This window comes from Grammomys surdaster, unplaced genomic scaffold (genome assembly GCF_004785775.1).
Source record: "Grammomys surdaster isolate TR1022 unplaced genomic scaffold, NIH_TR_1.0 67, whole genome shotgun sequence".
Lineage (NCBI taxonomy): Eukaryota > Metazoa > Chordata > Mammalia > Rodentia > Muridae > Grammomys > Grammomys surdaster.
In genome coordinates, this window is record NW_021604569.1 from 201,157 (window position 1) to 221,569 (window position 20,413).

Sequence of the window (20,413 nt, forward strand, 5' to 3'; positions counted from 1 at the left end):
AGGCATAACATCAAATCTGGCACTAAGGAGGCAGAGGTAGGCATAACATCAAATCTGGCACTAAGGAGGCAGAGGTAGGCCCAACAGAGAAAGATCCTTTCCTTATTATAAAAAAAAAAAAACAAAAAAAAAACCAACAACAAAAAACAAACAAAAAAAACCAAGAAACAGTAATAACAAAACCAACATTTGGAAGATAGGGGAGGGGAAGGAAAAGTGAAGGAAGAACGTATATTCATAGCAGAAAATATTTAATAAGTTATTTACTTAATAATATGATAATAGCAAGAACAAATAAACAACTATAACGCTAAATCAACAAAATATGTGACTTAAAAAAATGGTGAAAACTCAGGTATAATGGCACACTTATGATTCAACATGTGGTGCTTTGAATAGCATGGCCCCAAGTGGCCCCCTGGGAGAGGCCATCAGGCTATTAGGAGGTGTGGCCAGTAGGGGAGGGGTGGGCTTTGAGGTTTCAGCAGCTCAATTCAGACCTAGTGGCTCACTCTCTTCCTGTGGCCTCCAGGATGCAGATGTAGAACTCTCCTGTTCCAGCACCAGGTCTGCCTGCATGCTGCCATGCTTCCTGCCATGATGATGATGGTGGACTAAACCACTGAATCTGTAAACCATCCCCAATGAAATGTTTTCTTTTATAAGAGTAGCTGTAGTCAGTAAGAGCCCTAACTAAAACAATAGATTCATCATAAAATGCTTTGCCAAGTGAAATATGCCAGAGATAAAGGAACCAATATAATCCAATTTTACTAAGATGAACCACCTAGAACAAATTTTAGAGACAGAGGTAAAGGGATGCCTGTTAGGAGTGAGGCACGGGGGAGAGGAAAATGAAGAGTTACTGTGAGATGGTGCAGACTTTCTGCTGGCCATGAAGAGAATTCTGGAAATGGGTAATTGTGGACTAATACATAGTCTTTAAACTAAATACTCAAAAATGTTAAAAATTGTCTGGTATGGTGGTGCATGCTTTCAATCCCAGCAAGTAATAGCAAGAACATATAAACAACTACAGGTGAAAACCAACAAAATATGATTTAAAAAATGGAGAAAAATGCAGGCATGGTAGTACACTTAAGAGGTGGAGGCAGAGGCAGATGGATCTCTGTGAGTTCAAGGCCAGCCTGGTCTACACAGTGAGTTCCAGGACAGCCATAGCTACCTGGTGAGACAATATATCAAAACCCAACCAACCAAGCAAAAAAACCAAACACAAACAAGCTAACAGAAAAATTAAAATCAGAAAACAAATACTGTTTTATCATAAGAAAAATTGTGTGTATGTTGGGAAAAGCATCCAAATGAACTAAAAAGAGCCCTGTCTTCAAGTGAACTTCTACCAGTTTTAATGACTCACTGGTTTTTAAATGAACTAAAAAGAGCCCTGTCTTCAAGTGAACTTCTACCAGTTACTTTAATGACTCACTGGTTTTTAAATGAACTAAAAAGAGCCCTGTCTTCAAGTGAACTTCTACCAGTTACTTTAATGACTCACTGGTTTTTAAGAGTTTAATGCCCTGAGTCCGTTCATCTTCTTCACCAATGCCATTTTCTTCCATAACATGGTTCTGAATTTCTTCATCCACATCTGTGAGAGGTTTCAGTTTTTCTAGGACTCGAGCAGTAAACTCGGGAATAGAAGGAGATGTTGTTGGAGCAGTATTTGGCAAAGAAACATCTATCATAAATATGTAGGTCAGCACACTGTTAAATAAAATACAGAAGAGTAGGGAGTCTGACATGAAAATTAAAACTGAGGTTCAAAAGTTACAGCTCAGCCAAACCAAACTTTCTAAAGACAATTCCCAGGGAGGGTCTCGGATTGCTCCCAGTGTAAGACATGCCATATAATTCTGAGGGGCAACCCTGTAGTATGATGGCTGCTCATTGGTGGCTTCTGAGTACAGTGGTCCTAATTCATATTCAATGTCTTGTTTTTCAGAACATAATAATGAACAAAACATGAGGAACAACACCACTCACTGAAAACACGACCAGTATGTACTGTTAGTATTAAAACTTACTACAAAGACTCAAGACTCCAAACCAAAAAGAAAACCTATACATACCTCCCTATTCTTTCTCTGACATTTTTGTAAACCTGGGTGAGTTTCGGTTCCAAGTACTTTAGAAGTCTGTGCAATAGTTCAGGAACTCTCCACTCTTGCTGGGCAAGGCCACCTTGTAGCACATAGAGTCGACTACAATGAAGTACAGAGAAGACGTGTTACACACTGCTTTTCTATGCTGAGAGTATAAACAATGCCTGTATTACATTTCAATCTTTTCCTGCTTTCTCTTAGATTGCCACAAACAGCTTCTTCCTACTAAATATACCATCCACAATTCAAAATAATATCTTGAAGATTGCCTTCCACATTCCTTTTTCTAATTTTTTTATATTTTCATCTACTTTTTATATTTATTACATTAAAAATGTTTAAATATATTTTTAGTGGTACTATATTTACTACTATTAAGTTCTGAAAAAGCATATCCATGGACCTTTCTTTTACACATTCATTTATTTAGTATGTGTGTATGTGAAGTAGGGTTGGGGGCACATACATGCCATAGCATGAGGGTGGAGGTTAGAAAACAAGTCTGTTTTCTTTTTCAACCATGAGAGTTCCAAAAACCAAACTTAGGTTATCAGCCTTGGTACAAGTGCCTTTACCAGCTCAGCCGTCTGCCTAGCTCCACTGTATGGCTTCTTCTGTATGTGTGTAGGGTGTATGTCAGTCTACGTATGTTTCCTTTTACCATGTGGTAACCATGTGGGTTCCAGGAATAGCACTCAAGCTGTCAGGCAAAAACCTCCATCACTGAGCCATCTCACTGGCACTTGACCTTTATATCTGTCTTGTTTCTGTAGTGATACAGAGTATGTTAGGCAAGCACTTGACCATTAAATTATATTCCAGCCCCTCTTTATGTTTTTGGTAAAAGACAATATGAAAAATAAGATTATGACAAGGAAGTCAGTATATTCCCTCCAAAGCTGTGGCAGCTCAGAAGGCTGGGTGACTTATGTTGGAGCTGGTACACTGCTTACAAAACGAAAACATCACAGCCTCCAAAAGAAATTCATCATTCAACTTAGCACTTGGATAATTCATTTCTTGTCTTTCTTTTGCTTTGGTTTTGTTTTGGGACTTGCTCATGCTGGATAATCCTGGTTGGCCTGGAATTTGGTATATATAGCTCTGGCTGGCCTAAAACTCATTATCCTCCTTCTCTAATGGCCCTACTGCAGGAATTACAGGTATGTACCACCATGCCTAGTAACTCATTTCCATTTATTCACTAGTTAATGTAAAATCTTTGATGTTAACCATACAGGTTTTCTTTTTACTTACCATGCATCTACAAACGACCCCCCTTCGCCACTCAATGGTGACTCCAAGAGCAGCTCAAAAAGCCAATGAAGCTTCCGGGGATCTCTGCTTTCCTGTGTTGAAGATATAAAGCAATACCTTAGGCAAAAGATATAACTCTGTAACTCAATCAGACCCAGTTATATTACAAGTAAGTATGCAAAAGGCAACCCAAACTAAAACTGAGGCGTCAAATACAAATTTAACTATCATTAATTGTATTAAAAGGGAGAAAACTGTTAGCAAAATGGACAACTTAAAAGCACATGAGCTATGGGCATACTTGGTATTAACAACACACAGAACTATAACATGGCTTTTACTATGTGTAAACATTTCCCAAATTTTCTGAATAAACATGAGAACCTGAGCTACACTCAAAGGTGGCTAGGAAGGCTGAAAAGCACCATCCACAATTATGTACAAAAAAAGAGGTATGAACGAACCATCAAGATCAAAGGGGATACAGGACCTGATACATTATGAAAGCACAGTGTCACTGGGAACAAGCAGAAAGTGTGCTTACACAGGACGTGGCTATACAGGTTCCCCAGTCATTGTACGTCTCCACTGTCATGTTAGACAGGGCTGTTCTCAGCAGCGGGCACAGGAGCTCCCAAAGCTTCTCCACCTTCTCAAAGTCAAACACAGGAAAGTTAGTGGCATCCATCATTCTAAAAACAGCACCTCCTAGAAATACTTACACACAAATAGGACAGGACTTTGTACATCATCCAAGTAAGGGACCTTACTATAATTCATGTAATGTATGTATCATACAATTTCTTTCTCAGAATATCATCCAAAAATGAGGAAAGACTTTGTATGGCTCCTTATAAAATATTTCCTACACAGAAAGGTTCTTTTTTAAAAGACTAAAGCTATTATCACATTGGGCAAAAGGGAAACTTCAAATTTTTCATGCATATTCAGGTCACTATTGAACCCAAGCTGGAAGCATGGGTGCTCTGATATCAAATGGGAATTCACTTTAGGTGAGATCTTCAATTCACATTGTGATAATTAAGGACTGAAAATAACTGCGGCTTCAAAACTTCAATAAGCACATAAATCACCCTGTGATCTTGAAAAGACAGACTTTGATTAATCTCAAGGGGAAACGGAGACGATTCTTTTCTAACAACTTCATACTTAATAGGCACACTTCATAGTCATGGACTTTGGTTTTAAAAGGACAAATAGGAAGGTAGTATTTGGGCTAAAAAGTACCAGATACAGATTTAAAAAAAAAGAACGTGTTTTGGTAAAGAGCTAATTCAACAGTAGCTCCACAAACAGGAATGACAAGGATGGCTGCATTGTGTATAAACCTCCATTTTGAGAGAAATATGTTTCCTGGGTTTTGTTTTTTTAAAGATTTTTATTTATTTTAAAGCTGGGTGCGGCAGTACATATCTTTAACCCTAACCTAACAGCAGATCTTTGTGAGTTTAAACCCAGCTTGGTGTTCCAGGCCGTCCAGAGCTGCAGAGGAAGACCTTATCTCAAAACAAACACAAAACAACAACAAAAAGATTTTATTTTTTAATACTATGTGTAGGTACATGGAATTACATTGTATACAGCTCCCAGAATAGGGCACTGGATCCCTGGAGCAGGCAGATGTGAGCCGCCCAATGTGGGTGCTGGGTACTGGACTGGGTACTTGGACAGTATATACTCTTAACTACTAAGAGCCATCTTTCCAGATTTTTTTTTCTTTCTTCTTCTTCCTTTTTTTTTTTTAAAATTTAAACCTGATATATCTTGATTCCTTTCCATGAACTGAATGTTATCTATAGACCATGAAAAACTCTTGTGTTTGTTGAGGCCTGCTCTTTTTAATATAACTGTGGCCATTTTTTATTCAGTCTCCATTTTGCTCATAAGGTAAAATTAAGTTCAGGTTCTCAGACTCTACCTCCTAGAAGTAATTATTCATTGCTGACACTAAAGAATATTACTAATAAGCCATAACGTTAGGGCTGAATCACTTATACTCTGTTATCTCAATGTTCTGAAATTACCCTGTTCACCAAAACAAAACAAAACAAAACAAAACAAAAAAACAACCAACCAACCAACCAACCAACAAAACCCCAAAAAACAAAAAACAAAAAAACAAAAACAAAACACCCCAAGAGTATCTGTCTTGTATCCCTGGCTAACCTCAAACTTGCTATGTAAAAGAGGATGACTTTCACTTTCTGGTTTCTTGCTCTTCACCTCCAGAACTCTGGGAATTTAAGCCCATTTCACTAAATATTAAGACCTAACAGAGGGCTTTGTACATGCTAAATAGTCTACCAACTAAACCATATCACCAAGCACCATTTTTGGCACATTTTATGGAGTTGAACCTGTTATATTTCAGGAAGCAATATCAAAATGTGATATGGATTGCTACCTTTTTCCCCTTTTCTTCAAACAAGGTCTCATGTAGCCCAGGCTGGCTCTGCTACTGCCTCCCAAGTCCTAGTATTACTTACCTGTCCTGAATAAGTGATCAACAAAACCCCAAAACAACAAATAAAACCTTCCAAAATTATTGATCACATCACCTTCTCAAACGTCCAATGCTTAGAGCCTCTGATTAAACCAGCTATAATTTCTGCAACACATCTCTGGGTACTTTCATGAGAATCTGCAACCAAACGTTCTAAATGGGGCTTCAGAACAGGCAGAAAAGCATCATCAAAATTTCTAAATATACCCTATAAAGAGAAAGGCAAAGTTAATTCAGTGTTATCTTTTTAAAGAGACTTATTTATTTATTTTATGTATATGAGTACACTGTAGCTGTCATCAGACACACCAGAAGAGGGCATCAGATCTCATTACGGATGGTTGTGAGCCACCATGTGGCCACTGGGAATTGAACTCAGGACTTCTAGAAGAGCAGCCAGTGCTCTTAACCACTGAGCCACCGCGCCAGCCCCCAGTATTATCTTTATAATATTTAAGTTTGCAATTTATTCTCCCCATTAGAATTTAACTTCTTTAACAATGTCAGTTATAATAGCAAGAATATTGCAAATTGATATTAAAAAGCAATTTTTTGTTTCTAGTGCTAATATCATCAATAATTTAAAAGGCTGCCTTAAAAAGAAGTGTAAACCACAGCAATATGAACTATGTAATTTCAGTACCACTTTAGATTAATGCAGACAATAAGTAAATTCAAATTTACTTATAAGCCCATAAATTGATAATCACTAAATTTTATGAAAAAGGTACATAAGCATAATTACCTTAAAGAGGCAGAAACGCCGGGGACTAAACTTATCTCTTCCTTTTCTGTCTTCTAAAGATAGAAATGTGATTAACTGCTCAATAAACTTAGGGTCAGAAAACCGATCATATATAATTTGTTCTGCCTATAAAGTTGAAGAAAAACAAAAAAAAACAATGTTCAAGGTTTAAAACCTACTTAAGAGCACAAGACTTATAGCTATCGTTTTGTTCTGGAGAATCTTCAATACCCACAGAAGCGACAGTACCTTCTAGAACCCAGATAGTAAACGCAACTAGATGCAAAACTAGAATGCAACTCTAATAATATCTAAGTTTTCCCTTTACTTCCCCAGGTTTGGATGTCATTTTTTATAATATGAATTAAAACTAAAAAAATGTTCTGTTTGGTAATGAGGGCTAACACTTTTGTGCCAGCTGTGTGCAATTTATAAGAACCTTTTAACTATAAATCAAGTTCTAACAAACCATTTCCATCTTTGCGTAACACCAACCTTTAAAGAAAGGTTGGTGAAAATCAGGAAATGTAAACATCAACTTGAAGAAAACTTAGCTCCCCACCCCCACCCACTACTTAACTAACTCACTTTACATCCAATCAAAGACTTCCCTCCTCCCAGGCCCTCAACCCTTTCTAGGTACCAACCCACCCTGGAATATCAAGTCACCGCAGGACTAGGCATGTGTCTCCCACTAGGCAGGACAAGGCAGCCCAGTTAGGGGAACAGGATTCACAGGTAGACAACAGAGTCAGATACAGCCCCTGCTCCAGTTGCTGGCAGACTGGCATGAAGACTGAGCTGCACATCTGCCACGTATGTGCAGGTCTAGCCGATGTAAGCTCTCTGGTTGGTGGTTTAGTCTCTGGGAGCCCCCAAGGGTCCAGGCTAGCTGACTCGTAGGTCTTGTGGAGTCTCAACCCAACTTGGCTTTTTAAAGCAAATTAACTTTCACAATAATAATAATGAAGTATATTCAACGAAGAAGACATTTTTGTTTCATTTTTGTTTTTTTTTCTTTGTTCCCTTTTGTTTAGCTGATTAAAGACAGTCTTGTTCTACAGTCCAGACTGGCCTTGAACTCACTCATACCAGTCCTCCCTCAAAAGCCTCGAGTGCAGAAGTTACACTCAATCTCTACCATACTTAACTAAAATATTTGTTTTTAAAATCTAGGTGTTTGCGCTGGGGAGATGGCTCGGTGGTAAAAACAGCACTGTTCTTCCTGAAGGCCTGAATTCCTATCACCCAATGCAGATAGCTCAGGACCTGTAACTCCAGCTCAAAGGGGAACTAATACCTCTTGCCCCCACCTACACCCAGGTGCACTCACCCATACAACAGATACACATAATTAAAAACAATAAAAATAATTCTTAAAAAAAATTAGCACCTATTTCCTAAGAAGCCATGATTTATACACAATGGAAACCTAAATTGGTCATTATGTTTGCTCAAGAGCCTTGTATCATCTAGAACTAACACAAGCAGCCAGCAGTGCTATGTAGAGCAGTACTGAGTGGAATGCTGAATTCAGTAGTAACTTAAGGGCAACTTTGGAAATGTTAATAGTGGTATCAATTAGCACCTGAGTGATGGAACAGTAGTATACATTTAAAAAAGGACTTGACTAAGATAGAGCTAAATTAACAGTCAAGATCTACTTAAAACCACAATGGAATGAATGCTTACCTCTGTCATATCCTCCCTGCTTCTGCCAAGTTTAGGCTGCTCTTCCACACCAGCATAAACAACCATATTCCTACACAGTAAGAGTTTTATTTATAACATGAAGAGAAGAAAATGATACAGCTTCAACAGTAAATGTTAGGAGGCATTTTGAACAACTTCTGATTAGAATGAAGTGTAGGGACATGAGTAGACTGTAACAGTCTCTGCTTTAAAGTCTATAGCTGTCTATAGCTCTCCATGCTTTGGTAACAAATTACGGGACTCAACAGTGAGAGAAAAGTGCTGGGTTTAGACACGTGTTATTATAAACACATAGGAACACAACTTAGAGCAGCTGCTGCGAGCCTCCCAGGCCATGCGGCACAGCATTAACAGAAGCTCAGGACTGTAGCATAACAACTGGGGAGAAATGAAGCACAGAATTGGCGAGAGCACAAGAAAAATTGGAAGGAAGAAGGAATGGCCTTTAAAAATGACTCGGAACCTAGAACTTGGATCTAACAAAATAAAGTTCACAAAAAAAGAAAAAACCGTTTAACGTAAGGTGGGAGGCGAGCGTCACTCACTTCGGCCAGTTGTAGTATCCCCAGTGAGTTTTTTCAACGAAGCAGCTTGACTCCCATTCTTTTTTTGTTCTTGGTATATTTTTGCTATCATAATGCAACCAATGGTTATCAGGCCGATCACCAGCAAGAATTTTCGTAGGTTTAGGACATCCACCTAAAGAAAAGGTATTCAGATTTAATGATTTGAAAACAATTAACTCAGTAGTTATTCTAGACTTTCAATACACAATTCTATTACCGTTTTTTTTTTTTTTAAATGCAATGTCACTTTATAGCCCTTGCTGGCCTAGAACTCAAAGATATACCTGCCTCTGCCTCCCAAGTACTGGGATGAAAGATATGCACTACCATGTTCTGACTATAACTCCCTTAAAAATGTATGTTTATATAAATTATATATTTATATGTACTTGTGTGTATGTCTGTATATGTGCATGTGCCTGAGGTTAGTTACAGGCATCCCCTTGGAGCTAGCTCACAAGCTGTTGTGCACTGCCTGATGTGGGTGCTGGAAACAGAACTTGGTTTTTGCATAAAAATAACACATGTTCGTAAACAGAGCTATCTCTCTGGCTCTACCTGCAACACTTAACAAGAAATCACTTATTAGTACTGTCTTTAAAGAAGACCACGTATTATTGTCTAGATGGGTCACTAGGTAAAGGTGTTCATGAACAATCCCAGGGTCCTGAGTTCAGCCGCCTGACGACCCACATGGTTAAGAGAAAAAACTGACTCCCACTGTTGGACTTTGACCTCCACATAAATGTGATAGCATGTGTGCCCCCACACACAACACAAAACAAACTGCAGTGAGCAAGGTCCTGGACCTCAGCCCTGAGAGAGGGTTGGGTAGGATGGGGCAGAGTTTGAGGAGGGGCATGAGGTTTACGTTGAACTATTGAGGGAAAGATGGGATGGATGGATTTGGGATTGATAACTGTTAGGAGAATATGATGCACTAAATTAAAAAGGTTTGTTAAAACATTTGGTTCTGAATTAATTTCAAGCTTTCAAAGCTCAAGGAATTTTTTTACATTATTCTTCCCTTATGGTCCAGTCCTCATATTTTTACATATTATCCTATATATATTTTAACATATTCTCTTTCCCTACACATTCATTTATTGGAATCATTTTATGGGAAATTGCTCTCATAATGTCTCTACACCCCACAGTACCGAATACAAAAGTATTTCCTAAGACTGTTCTTTTATAGATCAAAACACAGTTCTCAAAAAATTAAAATAAATTAACATTGATTCTGTGTCATTAACTTTATCAACACATCTTACTAAAATTTTAGTCATTTAGACAACATGCATGTCCTTTATATCAATAGAAAAATTCTTAAGAGACATTTTTCTGTGGACTACAGTCTAATCCACAATTAAAATATTACACTCTCAGGGTAGTGGTGCACGCCTTTAATGCCAGCACTTGGTAGGCAGAGGAAGGTGGATCTCTGAGTTTCAGCCATCCTGGTCTACAGAGTAAGTTTGATGACAGCCAGACTAACACAGAAACTCTGTCTCAAAAAACAAAACAACGAAAAATAAGTAAATAATATAAAGGGGGGAAAAATTCTGAGAACACAGTAAGAAAAGTAAGATTCTTTTCTAATCTTCCTGCTCAGAAAGAAATGCTCAATGGATTATGTTAATACAGCTCAAGCTGACTTTAGAATTCTGGACCTTTCTACCTATGCTACCACTCCTAACCTCTGTGAATACTCAAAGAAATGTTCTAAGTGTTATTTAAAAGCACTATTACTTACTTGGGGTATTACTTACTGATTTCATAAGGGTTGATGGTCAGCTTTTTGTGAGTTCTCTTTAGCTGCTTGAGAATACCCGCAACAGCTGAGATAGCCATCTACAAACAGGTTAAAATGCATATATCAACATTTTGAAAAAACCCTCTTACAACATGCTGTACCATAGTAGAAACTGATTCTACTTCTTAAAAAACAAAAAACAAAACAAAAAAAACCCAAACCTCCTACAAAAAGGAGCCCATATTCATTCTTGGTAGGAGTGTAAACGCATGCAGACTCTATGGAAACCAGTGCAGCAGTTTCTCAAAGATTAGGTGTAGCTGCCTGCAGCCACAGACCAACCAGGTTCTCTTGAAAGGGGGGCTGGAAATTAAGAAAGGGATGGAGGGCGAGAAAAACATGGAGCCTTGATCAGAGAAATTTGTCTTGGCTCCATGTTTCTCTTGCCCTCCATCCCTTTCTTAATTTCCACCCCCCATCCCCTTTCTGAAGAACCTGGTTGGTTTGTGGCACAGGCAGCTACAGGTGACAATGAAACGAGGGACCTGAAAACAGGGAACCCACTGAGAAACGCTGTCTTAGGTGGAGCTTCACGGAAAAAGGAAGAAGAGTATTCTGCACTTGGTAAGCAACAAACAGCATTGATGCTAGCGCTGGTTATTTTTTGGAGGCTGTGTTTGCAGGAAGTGTGTTTAAGGAGATACAGTCTAGGTTGAATAGGTGTTGACCCGAGGCTGACCTCACTTAGGAGGTTAACAGTGAAACATGAGACAAAAGAATTCTAAATAGGCATTTTCCTGCAGCCTAAGAGCTGCCTCAGGCAAGAGGAGCAGGGTTAGAAGGAATTAGAAAACTAAGAAAGCAGGGCACCTCCTAAAGAAAGAGATGAAGAGTTAGATCTTGAATATGAGAGAGAGAAAGGGTTTCAGAAAAGCAGTTGTCCTCTCTCTGGGCTGTGTCAGCTAAAAAGAAGGAAAAGGCTATCTCAGAGCTCTCCTAGGAACAGGAGAAAATTCAGGAGACGTCCTGAGTTTCTCTGGCTTCTACAGGAGAAATCCTTAGTTCTGCTTTCTTTGTCTATTGTCTGTCCTTGGTGCACCAATTTGTCCACCTGTGTCAATAGTCTGTTTTTGTTTCATTGTTTGAATGATTGGTGTTCTATGTTTCATGTTCCAAAGGAAAAAAATCGTTAAAACTTCTAGGTATCCACTCTTTGGATTAGTTTAACTTGGTTTTAAAGGCAGTCTTAATGTGCACAGCAGAAGCTGGTAAGTTACCCTGCACTGTAACTAGGGGTCAACCTCAGCTGGAGAAACCTTTCCAGGAACTGATTGTTGGCATAAGCTGCTTTTAAAGGGACCAGCAGCTTTTTGGCTTCTATGATAAGGAAGCTGAGAGTTGTTTTTCCTAGAAAGATCTCTGTGACAAGGTGCTTTTCTCCTGAAATTACAGCTAGAAAAAGCAAGAAAATTTTGTTTAGTCTAAATATATAAAATGTGTAGCCACTTCAATTTTTGTTTCTGACTGGTTTTAAAGGTACAAATATGTTCTGCATGTCTTGGTTATAGATTATTGGCCTGTAAGTTACTGGGTATGATTAAAAATTTGAAACTTTGGTAATAGAAAGTTGGCTGGCTTAAAACTGGTAACTCAGACTTGGAGTTATTCAGAAACCAGATGTATAAAAGACAGGATTTAAAACAATGTCTCTTTAATGAGATATTAAAAGCTGCACTATCATGCATTCATATGTAAGAACTGGCAGCCAAACTTTGTAACATGAAAGTAATCCACTTGGTGTTGACTTTAAAGAAAATAGATTGTTTACATTGTAAAAAATTGGTTTTATTTCCCAAAATTATGGTTATACTCTAATATTGCAAAAGAAACTTAAAAATATAGTTAAACTGCCAGTATTCCATCGTCTGCAGTTGGCAGTTCAATCATGACTCGCCCTCTGTCCCTTTCTTCATTTCCAGTCCCCCTTTCAGGAGAACCCAGTTGGTCCGTGGCCACAGGCAGCTACAATTAGGTCCCCCAAAGGACTCTTGCATTCTATCACAAAGATACCTGTACATCTATGTTCAATGGTGCACTACTGACAATAACAAGGAAATGGAACCAGCCTAGATGTCTATCTACAGACAGATAATAGAAATGTGCTACACATATAAGCGAAATTTTACTCAACCATAAATGTAAAAATTACATTCACAAATGGATATGGAAATCATATTAAGAAAAGTATCCCAGACTTAGAAAGATAACCAACAGTGCTGTCTTTTATACAGATCCCAGCTTGTATTTATATACAAGTTATTTATGTACAGTGAGTGTGAGTATATAGAAGTCATGATGCTGGAAAGGGGGCATGAATGGGGAAAAGGCTGTAAGGAAATGGGAAAGGAGGGGGGTGGCAAAACAGAAGACTTGAAAGTGGAAAGGGGAATACCAGGGGAGAGGTTATTGGAGAAATTAACCAAAAAAGTACACATGAAAAGTTTAGGCTCTGTGGGATGGTTCAGCAAGCACAAGTACTTGCTGCACAAGCTCAATTACCTGGGTTCAATCTGATTCTTCAATCCATCAGTGGAGGTAGAGACCTATCTCCCAAGAATTATCTTTTGACCTCCATGTATGCTGCAGTGGTGCGCGCGCTGTGTGTGTGTGTGTGTTGGTACTGGTGGGAGGAGCATAAACATTCAACTACTAGCATCTCCACCTTTGAACTTCTGCTCAATGAACTGCCTTTTCTTTGGCCTCTGGGCCTCTTATTGGTTTTCTTTCAGAAGTGGACAAAGCCAGAATCCTTCTTCAAGCTCATTTGTACCACTTTTAGAACAAAGCCAAAAAACTGAACCCTCAAATTTGTCCCTCTGCTTGCAAAATGGGTTTTTAAATTTTTAAAAGTCAAACTTTCCTATTAGTCTGCAAGTTTATTCCTTGCTATAGCTATAGCATTAAATGTATAAAATGCTTGGTTATACCTTCCAACATTTGTTGAACAAATTCTTATCGTTTCTGAGCAAACAGAAGGAGATGCCAAATCATTCCTTTCAAGGTATTGATTAGGATATATGTTGTCTATGAGGAATTTAAAGAGTCTGGTGAGGTAAATATTCTCAAACCCAACACAGTAACCAAAATAAATAAAGTATGTACCTTTCGAACAACAATTGCATCATGGTTGAGATTTTCAACAAAAAAACGTATGGCACGAAGAGGCAACACTCTGTCATCCCTTAGGAGTAGAGACAGAAGCCCGATTCCTATATGCTCAAATTTCCAAGGCCTGGTGGTTGAGAGAATGAGAGAAGGTACTTACAAATCAGATTCCTCTTAAAACCCACTTAAAACAAGAATCTGTTTTGAAACTTTTTCTTTGCTTTGTAGCCTAAGCCTCCTGAGAACTGGGATCACAGGTGTGTGAAACCATGCACAACTCTATGTTTGACATAATTTTAAGTTTCTCCAGAATTAAGACAGGCCTATTAAACCAAACTGTCCTTATAACTACCCATGTCCCATCCCAATCTTCTAACACACAAATTATTCCATTAATATAGTTATCCCTTTTCCTATGCACAGGATCACTAGAGCAGTTAAGACGATGTTTTGATGGTTATAAAACATGTTTTAAAGAGAAAAAATTATACTTACAGATTTCTTTGCTCCACACCATCTAGTAAAGTATTTACCAAACATTCATAGTTCCTTTAAAAAAATTTCAGATAAAATATGATCTTACTATACTATTAAGACAAACATCACATAATGCAATATAAAATCACTCTCCTCTTACATCAAGACCAGTCTAAAACTAAGTGAAGAAAGACACTGAAAAAAAAAAAAAAGAAACAAACAAACAAACAAAAACCCCACGAACTACCAACTGTTTATTTTCTCTTAATAATCTTAGGGTTCCCCCCCCCCCCCGGCTTGTTTGTTTGTTTTTTGAGATAAGGCCTCATATTACAGGCTAGCTTTGAATGCCTGACCACCCTGCCTTGGCACAAAAAAAATACCAGCATTATTAGTATGTCCAGAAAACTATTTTTGAGTGTTCCAAAGTAAACATTAAAATTGTAATCAAAGAGATACCAGTATACTGTGTCTGTATAGTATGCTGCTATCAGAAATCAATTAAACCACCAATAGGAATTCAGAGATACTTTAGAAAACAAGCTTGGGGGTTGTACCTAGCTTCCATATTCATAACCGATTCACTGGGATACTGAGGCAGGAAGAGCTCTTTTTTTTTTTTTTTTGGTTTTTCGAGACAGGGTTTCTCTGTGTAGCCCTGGCTGTCCTGGAACTCACTCTGTAGACCAGGCTGGCCTCGAACTCAAGAAATCCGCCTGCCTCTGCCTCCCAAGTGCTGGGATTAAAGGCGTGTGCCACCACAGCCTGGCACAGGAAGAGCTCTTAAGCCCATGAGTTAAGATCAGACTGGGCAATATTCTGATAAAAAATAAGGCATTTTCAAAAACAGTAGGTAGGCATGATAATGTACTAGTTACATGGTAAACCCAAAACTGAGTTAGGAAGGCTATTACTTTGTTTCCATGGACTTGTTCTGGTTCCCCAAATCAAAAAAAAAAAAAAAAGTTTACTAATATCCTAATACCAAATTTAATCAAAAAGAGATTACTTAAAGCTATAAAGTAATATATTGAACTTAAATTTAGGACTTAATAATAAAGTATACCAATTATATTATGTCTGAATGTATATATTAGTACTTTAAAAAACAATCAAAAGGAATTCATAGTGAAAAAGATACAACAATAACTATTAGCCATTTTTTTTTCAACTCTGTACCTAAAAGTGAAAATTCAGGCCCTTTACAACAATCATCTCCCAACTTTTTGCATTTCCCCAGAAATCCATTGTGTAAGTTATATTTATATTGTAGACCAAGAAAAAATGTACTAACTATAATATTTTGTCTGAGCAGAAAGTTTATCAATTACCTTAGGGCATCAGCATTCTTATCCTGTTGACGCTTCTGTCCTTCTTTAATCTTTTCTGGACTAAGTAGTGCTTGGCTAATGGAAGGATTCTTTGATTGTTGAAGTAATTCTGCTATTGCAGCACATGACTTTGGAATCTTATTAAAAGGAAAAAAGTAGAGTCATGACACATAATATAATGTGTACTATTTAATGAAGAGAAAGAAGGGAACTTGATGTCAAGCCTGATGATCTGAATTCAGTTCTTAGGACCATATCTACATGGGTAGAAAGAGAGAAATGATTCCTACAACATGTCCTCTGATCTTTACATGTGTCATAGTATATGCAAACATGGACTCATATATGTATATACAACAAATCAACAAATGTAATGCTTATGCTTTCAGTTCAGGGAGTAAACTCACGTCATCAGGTTTGGTGACAAGCACCTTTTCCCTTGTACCATTTTGCCAGACAGATGAATGATTTGAAAATTTCAAGTTACTATTATTATTAATTTTTAAAGAAAAAATAATCTACCTAGATATGGTGATATATGCCTATAATCAGAGCACTCAGGAGATGAAGGCAGGAGGATTAAGAACCCAAGGCCAGCCTGGGCTACAGAAGACCATATGTGGGTAAGGTAGGGGAAAGCTAATTATAATATAACGACAGTTTCAAAGAGCAAGGGATGAATTTATAACCACAGCTATAATTCTGGTCAATAGGATGGAAAACATAGCCAACCTGAGGAAAGAAAGAAGTCAACTCTCCTCACTTTTCTGTCTATCCTGGTGCACTGAGGAAGCGTGAATGTGTGCACTTAGCATCTTACATGCTTAAGAAAGGTGGCTCATGCACAATATCTGCATGTAATCTCAGAATATAGAAGTCAGAGACAGAAGATTGCTATAAGTCTGAGGCTAGCATGGACTACAGAACTAGACACTGACTTGACTTTCCAAAAAGTGCTTAAATGATGTCCTATCATTTAAAAACCTATCATTTGAGAACCAGTGAAATTTCTTTCTCATCCATCCAAAAAAATTTTTAATATTCTGCACTAAGTTATGAATCTAGCTAGCAGTAAATATTCTGTGCCTTTGGCTAGTTTAGCTAACCTCCTAAAATACAATCAACTCTTTAAAAAACCTGCCATGACTGGCCATGATGGGTCATGTCTGTAATCCCATCATTCAAGAAGCAGAGTGAGTTTGATTGAGACCAGTCTGTTAAACAAAAAAAGTTCTAGACCAACCAGAGAGGGAATCAGAGAGAAGGGAAAGTGAGTGGAGGGGAGGGAGGAACATGCAATGGCAGCATCTATGGAACATGGTAAATGCAGGAATGGTAACTGGAATAGCCTCTTGGTAGAAATGACCTGATCTATTTCTAGACACATTCCAATTTGGTGTCCCACCATTATCTACAATAGTGATCACTAAAAAGCCCTAGATGGAAAGAGAAAGCAAATGCCTTTTAAAAATTATAACCACAAGCCAGACATTATTACAGAAAAAAGGAAAGACATGGAAAATAAAAGCCAGAATTTCCATTAAAATATGAGTAAATAAATAAATAAATAAATAAGTGGTTTGCTTACTGTGAAGTCCAAGCCAATTGTTTCATATTGTCTATGAATCTTTTCGGCAAGGTCATCAAATAGTCTCACTATTGATGGCTTTTCCAGTGACATTGCTTGGCTAAGCCCCGAAGAAACAAGTGCTGGCCAGGTCTGCACAATGCAGTCCCAGTCATGAAGGTTTGCCAGGCATACACCACTGTGATTCCCAAGTAGACAGTATAAGGCGCCCTATAAGAACACATACATTTACAAGGAAAGTAAGAGTCATGGTTGACTTCAACATGTTCTTAAATTTTTACAATGATTATTTATATACTTACAGCTAATTTATAAATAGGTTCACACATTTTATGTGTTATTTTTAAAACCATAAACTTGAGGTATAACCAAGTGGCATCCATTAATATTTTTTAAGTCATTTAATAGAGGATTTGTTTAAAGAATGACTGTTTAAAAAGGTAGGCATGTTTGTAACAACACAAACTCCACTCTTATTTTCCTTAGACATGACAATGACCTTGAAAAGCAGCACTGAATATTTTTAAGACCTAAAGTTTGAAATGATTTATCAAATACCAGCTAAGATCAAGTTGCTAAGAACGTTACTAAGTAAGTATATAAAAGCTTGGTTACTTAGGAGGAGGGTAGATATGAAGAGATATATTGTATACATGTGTGAAATTGTCAAACAATAAGTTAAAAATATCTTTTAAAAAACCCAGCTGCTTAACTGTATGTTTTTACTGACAAAGTCTAATTAGATAAGTCTGATGAAGTGGATACATTTTCTACTGATATCAAAACTTTTTTTTTTTTAATTTCCAGAACACTCTGATAAAAAAGATCCCAAGTCAGACTGTTACCTACTATCTATTCCAGTCCCCTTCAGGCTCTACATACAGGCACTGCTAACCTTAACCTCTCTACTGTTGCCCACATAAGCCATTCTTAACAAGATTGGCCAATATATAATCAAATGAGGCAGACCTTCCAGAAAGAATATCCTGCACTGAGGCAGAAAGTCAGCCACCAGAAATGAAGGAAGAAAGGAAACAGTCAGCCCCTTGGCATAAGTCTCCAACTAATCATCTCAAAGAAGATGTACAAATTACATAAAACAGTGGCTTGTTCTAATAAAACTTTACTTTGCAGCCTATTGATTTCCACCTTACAAACTTCAAGGAACATGCTTAGTGCTTGTCTTAATCCTCTCCAGGAAGCTGGCACTGATGAATGTCTCCCCTCCACCCCCCCCGAAAGGTCTCTCTATTGCCTTCTGTCTGTTTCCCTCTTTTAATGGTATCTCAGTCAGTTTTGTTTTTTGACCTCTAATTTTTTCATTTTGTTTTGAGATGGGATCTCACCATGTTGCCCAGGCTTACTGGAAACTCTTGGGGCTGAGGGATCTCCCACCTCCCCTATAACCCCTTGTACTATGCAGAAGTATAAAGATAGGACACCCCTGCATCAGTCCCTCACAGTAAGCCATCAAGCACTTACTCTTACCTGTCCTTAATATCCCTCAATCTATCTACTTATGAAGATTCATTTACATGTCACGTCTGAAATCTCTTAGCTCTCTTTTTCTACTTTTACCTGTTGCTCACAATAACCTTCTTTCTTCCTGTTTCTGGTCCTCCTTTCACATTGGTTATGCTACTTCAGCTTAACTGTTTCCAAAGGGGCCTCCGCCCTGTATTTTCTCCATAACACTAATCATGATGAAATGTTCTGATACTATCAACTTACACACATTTTAAGATATATGATAAGCAAATATAACAAAATATTAACTGAAGACCTTCAAGGATGGATCTATAGATGTTTACTGCAAAAGTTAAAACAGAACCTATACCTTGAACTGCTGCTGTGTGACATCCTTTCTATCAGGCCGTAAGAACTCCAAAACCAAGGGGATAATATCTCTGCAACAGAAGTTATATGCTCCCAAAGCAGCAAAAAATGTTTGCTGAGCTTTATTTCTGACCTGGAAAAAATTGACAAGGAATTAAAAAGATGTCTAATGAAGTATAAAAACAAAGGGATGATAACTCAGATGGCTTCCTAAATAACAGAAAGCACACAACCTGAAAAGTAAAGGGATAATTATTAAAAAGGAAATATTATCATGTATTTTGTTTTGATGAGAGGAAAGTTGAATGGCACTTGTAAGCAACAGCTTATTATCATATCTGAAGGCAAAAAGCAGACACTCTAAGTTACTGCTGAAAAGAAGATCAAGTGTCCAATCCCACGCAAAGGAAATTATCAAGTTAGAAGGAACTGGTATACACAAATCTTGTAATTTCTCTGTTCTATATACTATAGAAAGATCCTATACATTATAATACTATAATGTATTATAGTATATAATACATGTTATATATTACCAACTCCCTGAAACGTGAGGATTACACACAGAAGGAATTATATAACCATTCCAGATTAGCCTTCAAAGGTTCACAGAATTAAATGGGAGCACCATTCTACTAGAACAATCTCTAAAATTTAAAACACAGAGAAACAATTTAAGCTGGACATGGTGGCACGTATACCACTGCTTCCAGCACAGTTCAAGGCCAGTCTGGCTAAACAGCAAGACCTTGTTGGAAGAAAACATGGGGATCTAAAAAGAGAAGTAACTAGCCAGGCATCAAGGTGGACGAGGCCTGCTGATCTACAAAGGGAGTTCTAGGACAGCTGGGCTACAGAGAGAAACCCTGTCTCTCAGAGAGAGAAAATGGAGGGGAGAGGGAGAAATTACACTGCAAACATAGTGGTGTTGTACACTAAGGCGAGATTTCAATCTATTTGAAATTTGAAAGGTATTTCTAATGCCATTGGGGTGGGAGTGCTAGATTTTAGTTATGGTTCTCTTGTTTTCTTTCTGGGGGACCCTCTATGAGGGATTACTTAAGCTACACTGTTAAAACAAGGATATTTAGATTGCATATAACAAAATAAAAATATGGGAGAGTATAGAACCTCACCTGACTGTATGAACTTGTTGATAATCGAAGAAGATCTCTGATCATATCTTGATGTATTTTTTTGTATTCACAACCCTCAACAGTTAGTGTTCGCAACTTTAAAAAGAAATAATACAAATCAAGTCTTGAAGTATTTACTGAAAACCCATTTAATTGTGAAACTATTGCAGTGATTACTCCTTAGAATGGAGCA

The 20,413-nt window shown here is 37.7% G+C and overlaps 1 protein-coding gene across 1 annotated transcript in view; it reads right to left on the reverse strand.

Annotated features, from left to right (window-relative positions):
- The window catches only part of Psme4 (proteasome activator subunit 4), a 104,115-nt gene that overhangs the window by 17,826 nt on the left and 65,876 nt on the right, over nucleotides 1-20,413 (reverse strand). Inside the window, exons 26-40 of the mRNA XM_028776995.1 lie at nucleotides 20,221-20,316; nucleotides 19,086-19,217; nucleotides 17,249-17,458; nucleotides 15,661-15,797; nucleotides 14,348-14,401; nucleotides 13,850-13,979; nucleotides 10,704-10,785; nucleotides 8,911-9,064; nucleotides 8,345-8,414; nucleotides 6,653-6,778; nucleotides 5,963-6,115; nucleotides 3,928-4,032; nucleotides 3,384-3,475; nucleotides 2,094-2,225; nucleotides 1,520-1,728 (exon numbers count right to left, since the gene is read on the reverse strand). Coding sequence (XP_028632828.1) covers nucleotides 1,520-1,728; nucleotides 2,094-2,225; nucleotides 3,384-3,475; nucleotides 3,928-4,032; nucleotides 5,963-6,115; nucleotides 6,653-6,778; nucleotides 8,345-8,414; nucleotides 8,911-9,064; nucleotides 10,704-10,785; nucleotides 13,850-13,979; nucleotides 14,348-14,401; nucleotides 15,661-15,797; nucleotides 17,249-17,458; nucleotides 19,086-19,217; nucleotides 20,221-20,316 — 1,882 coding nt within the window. The remainder of the gene's footprint in view (nucleotides 1-1,519; nucleotides 1,729-2,093; nucleotides 2,226-3,383; nucleotides 3,476-3,927; nucleotides 4,033-5,962; nucleotides 6,116-6,652; nucleotides 6,779-8,344; nucleotides 8,415-8,910; nucleotides 9,065-10,703; nucleotides 10,786-13,849; nucleotides 13,980-14,347; nucleotides 14,402-15,660; nucleotides 15,798-17,248; nucleotides 17,459-19,085; nucleotides 19,218-20,220; nucleotides 20,317-20,413) is intronic.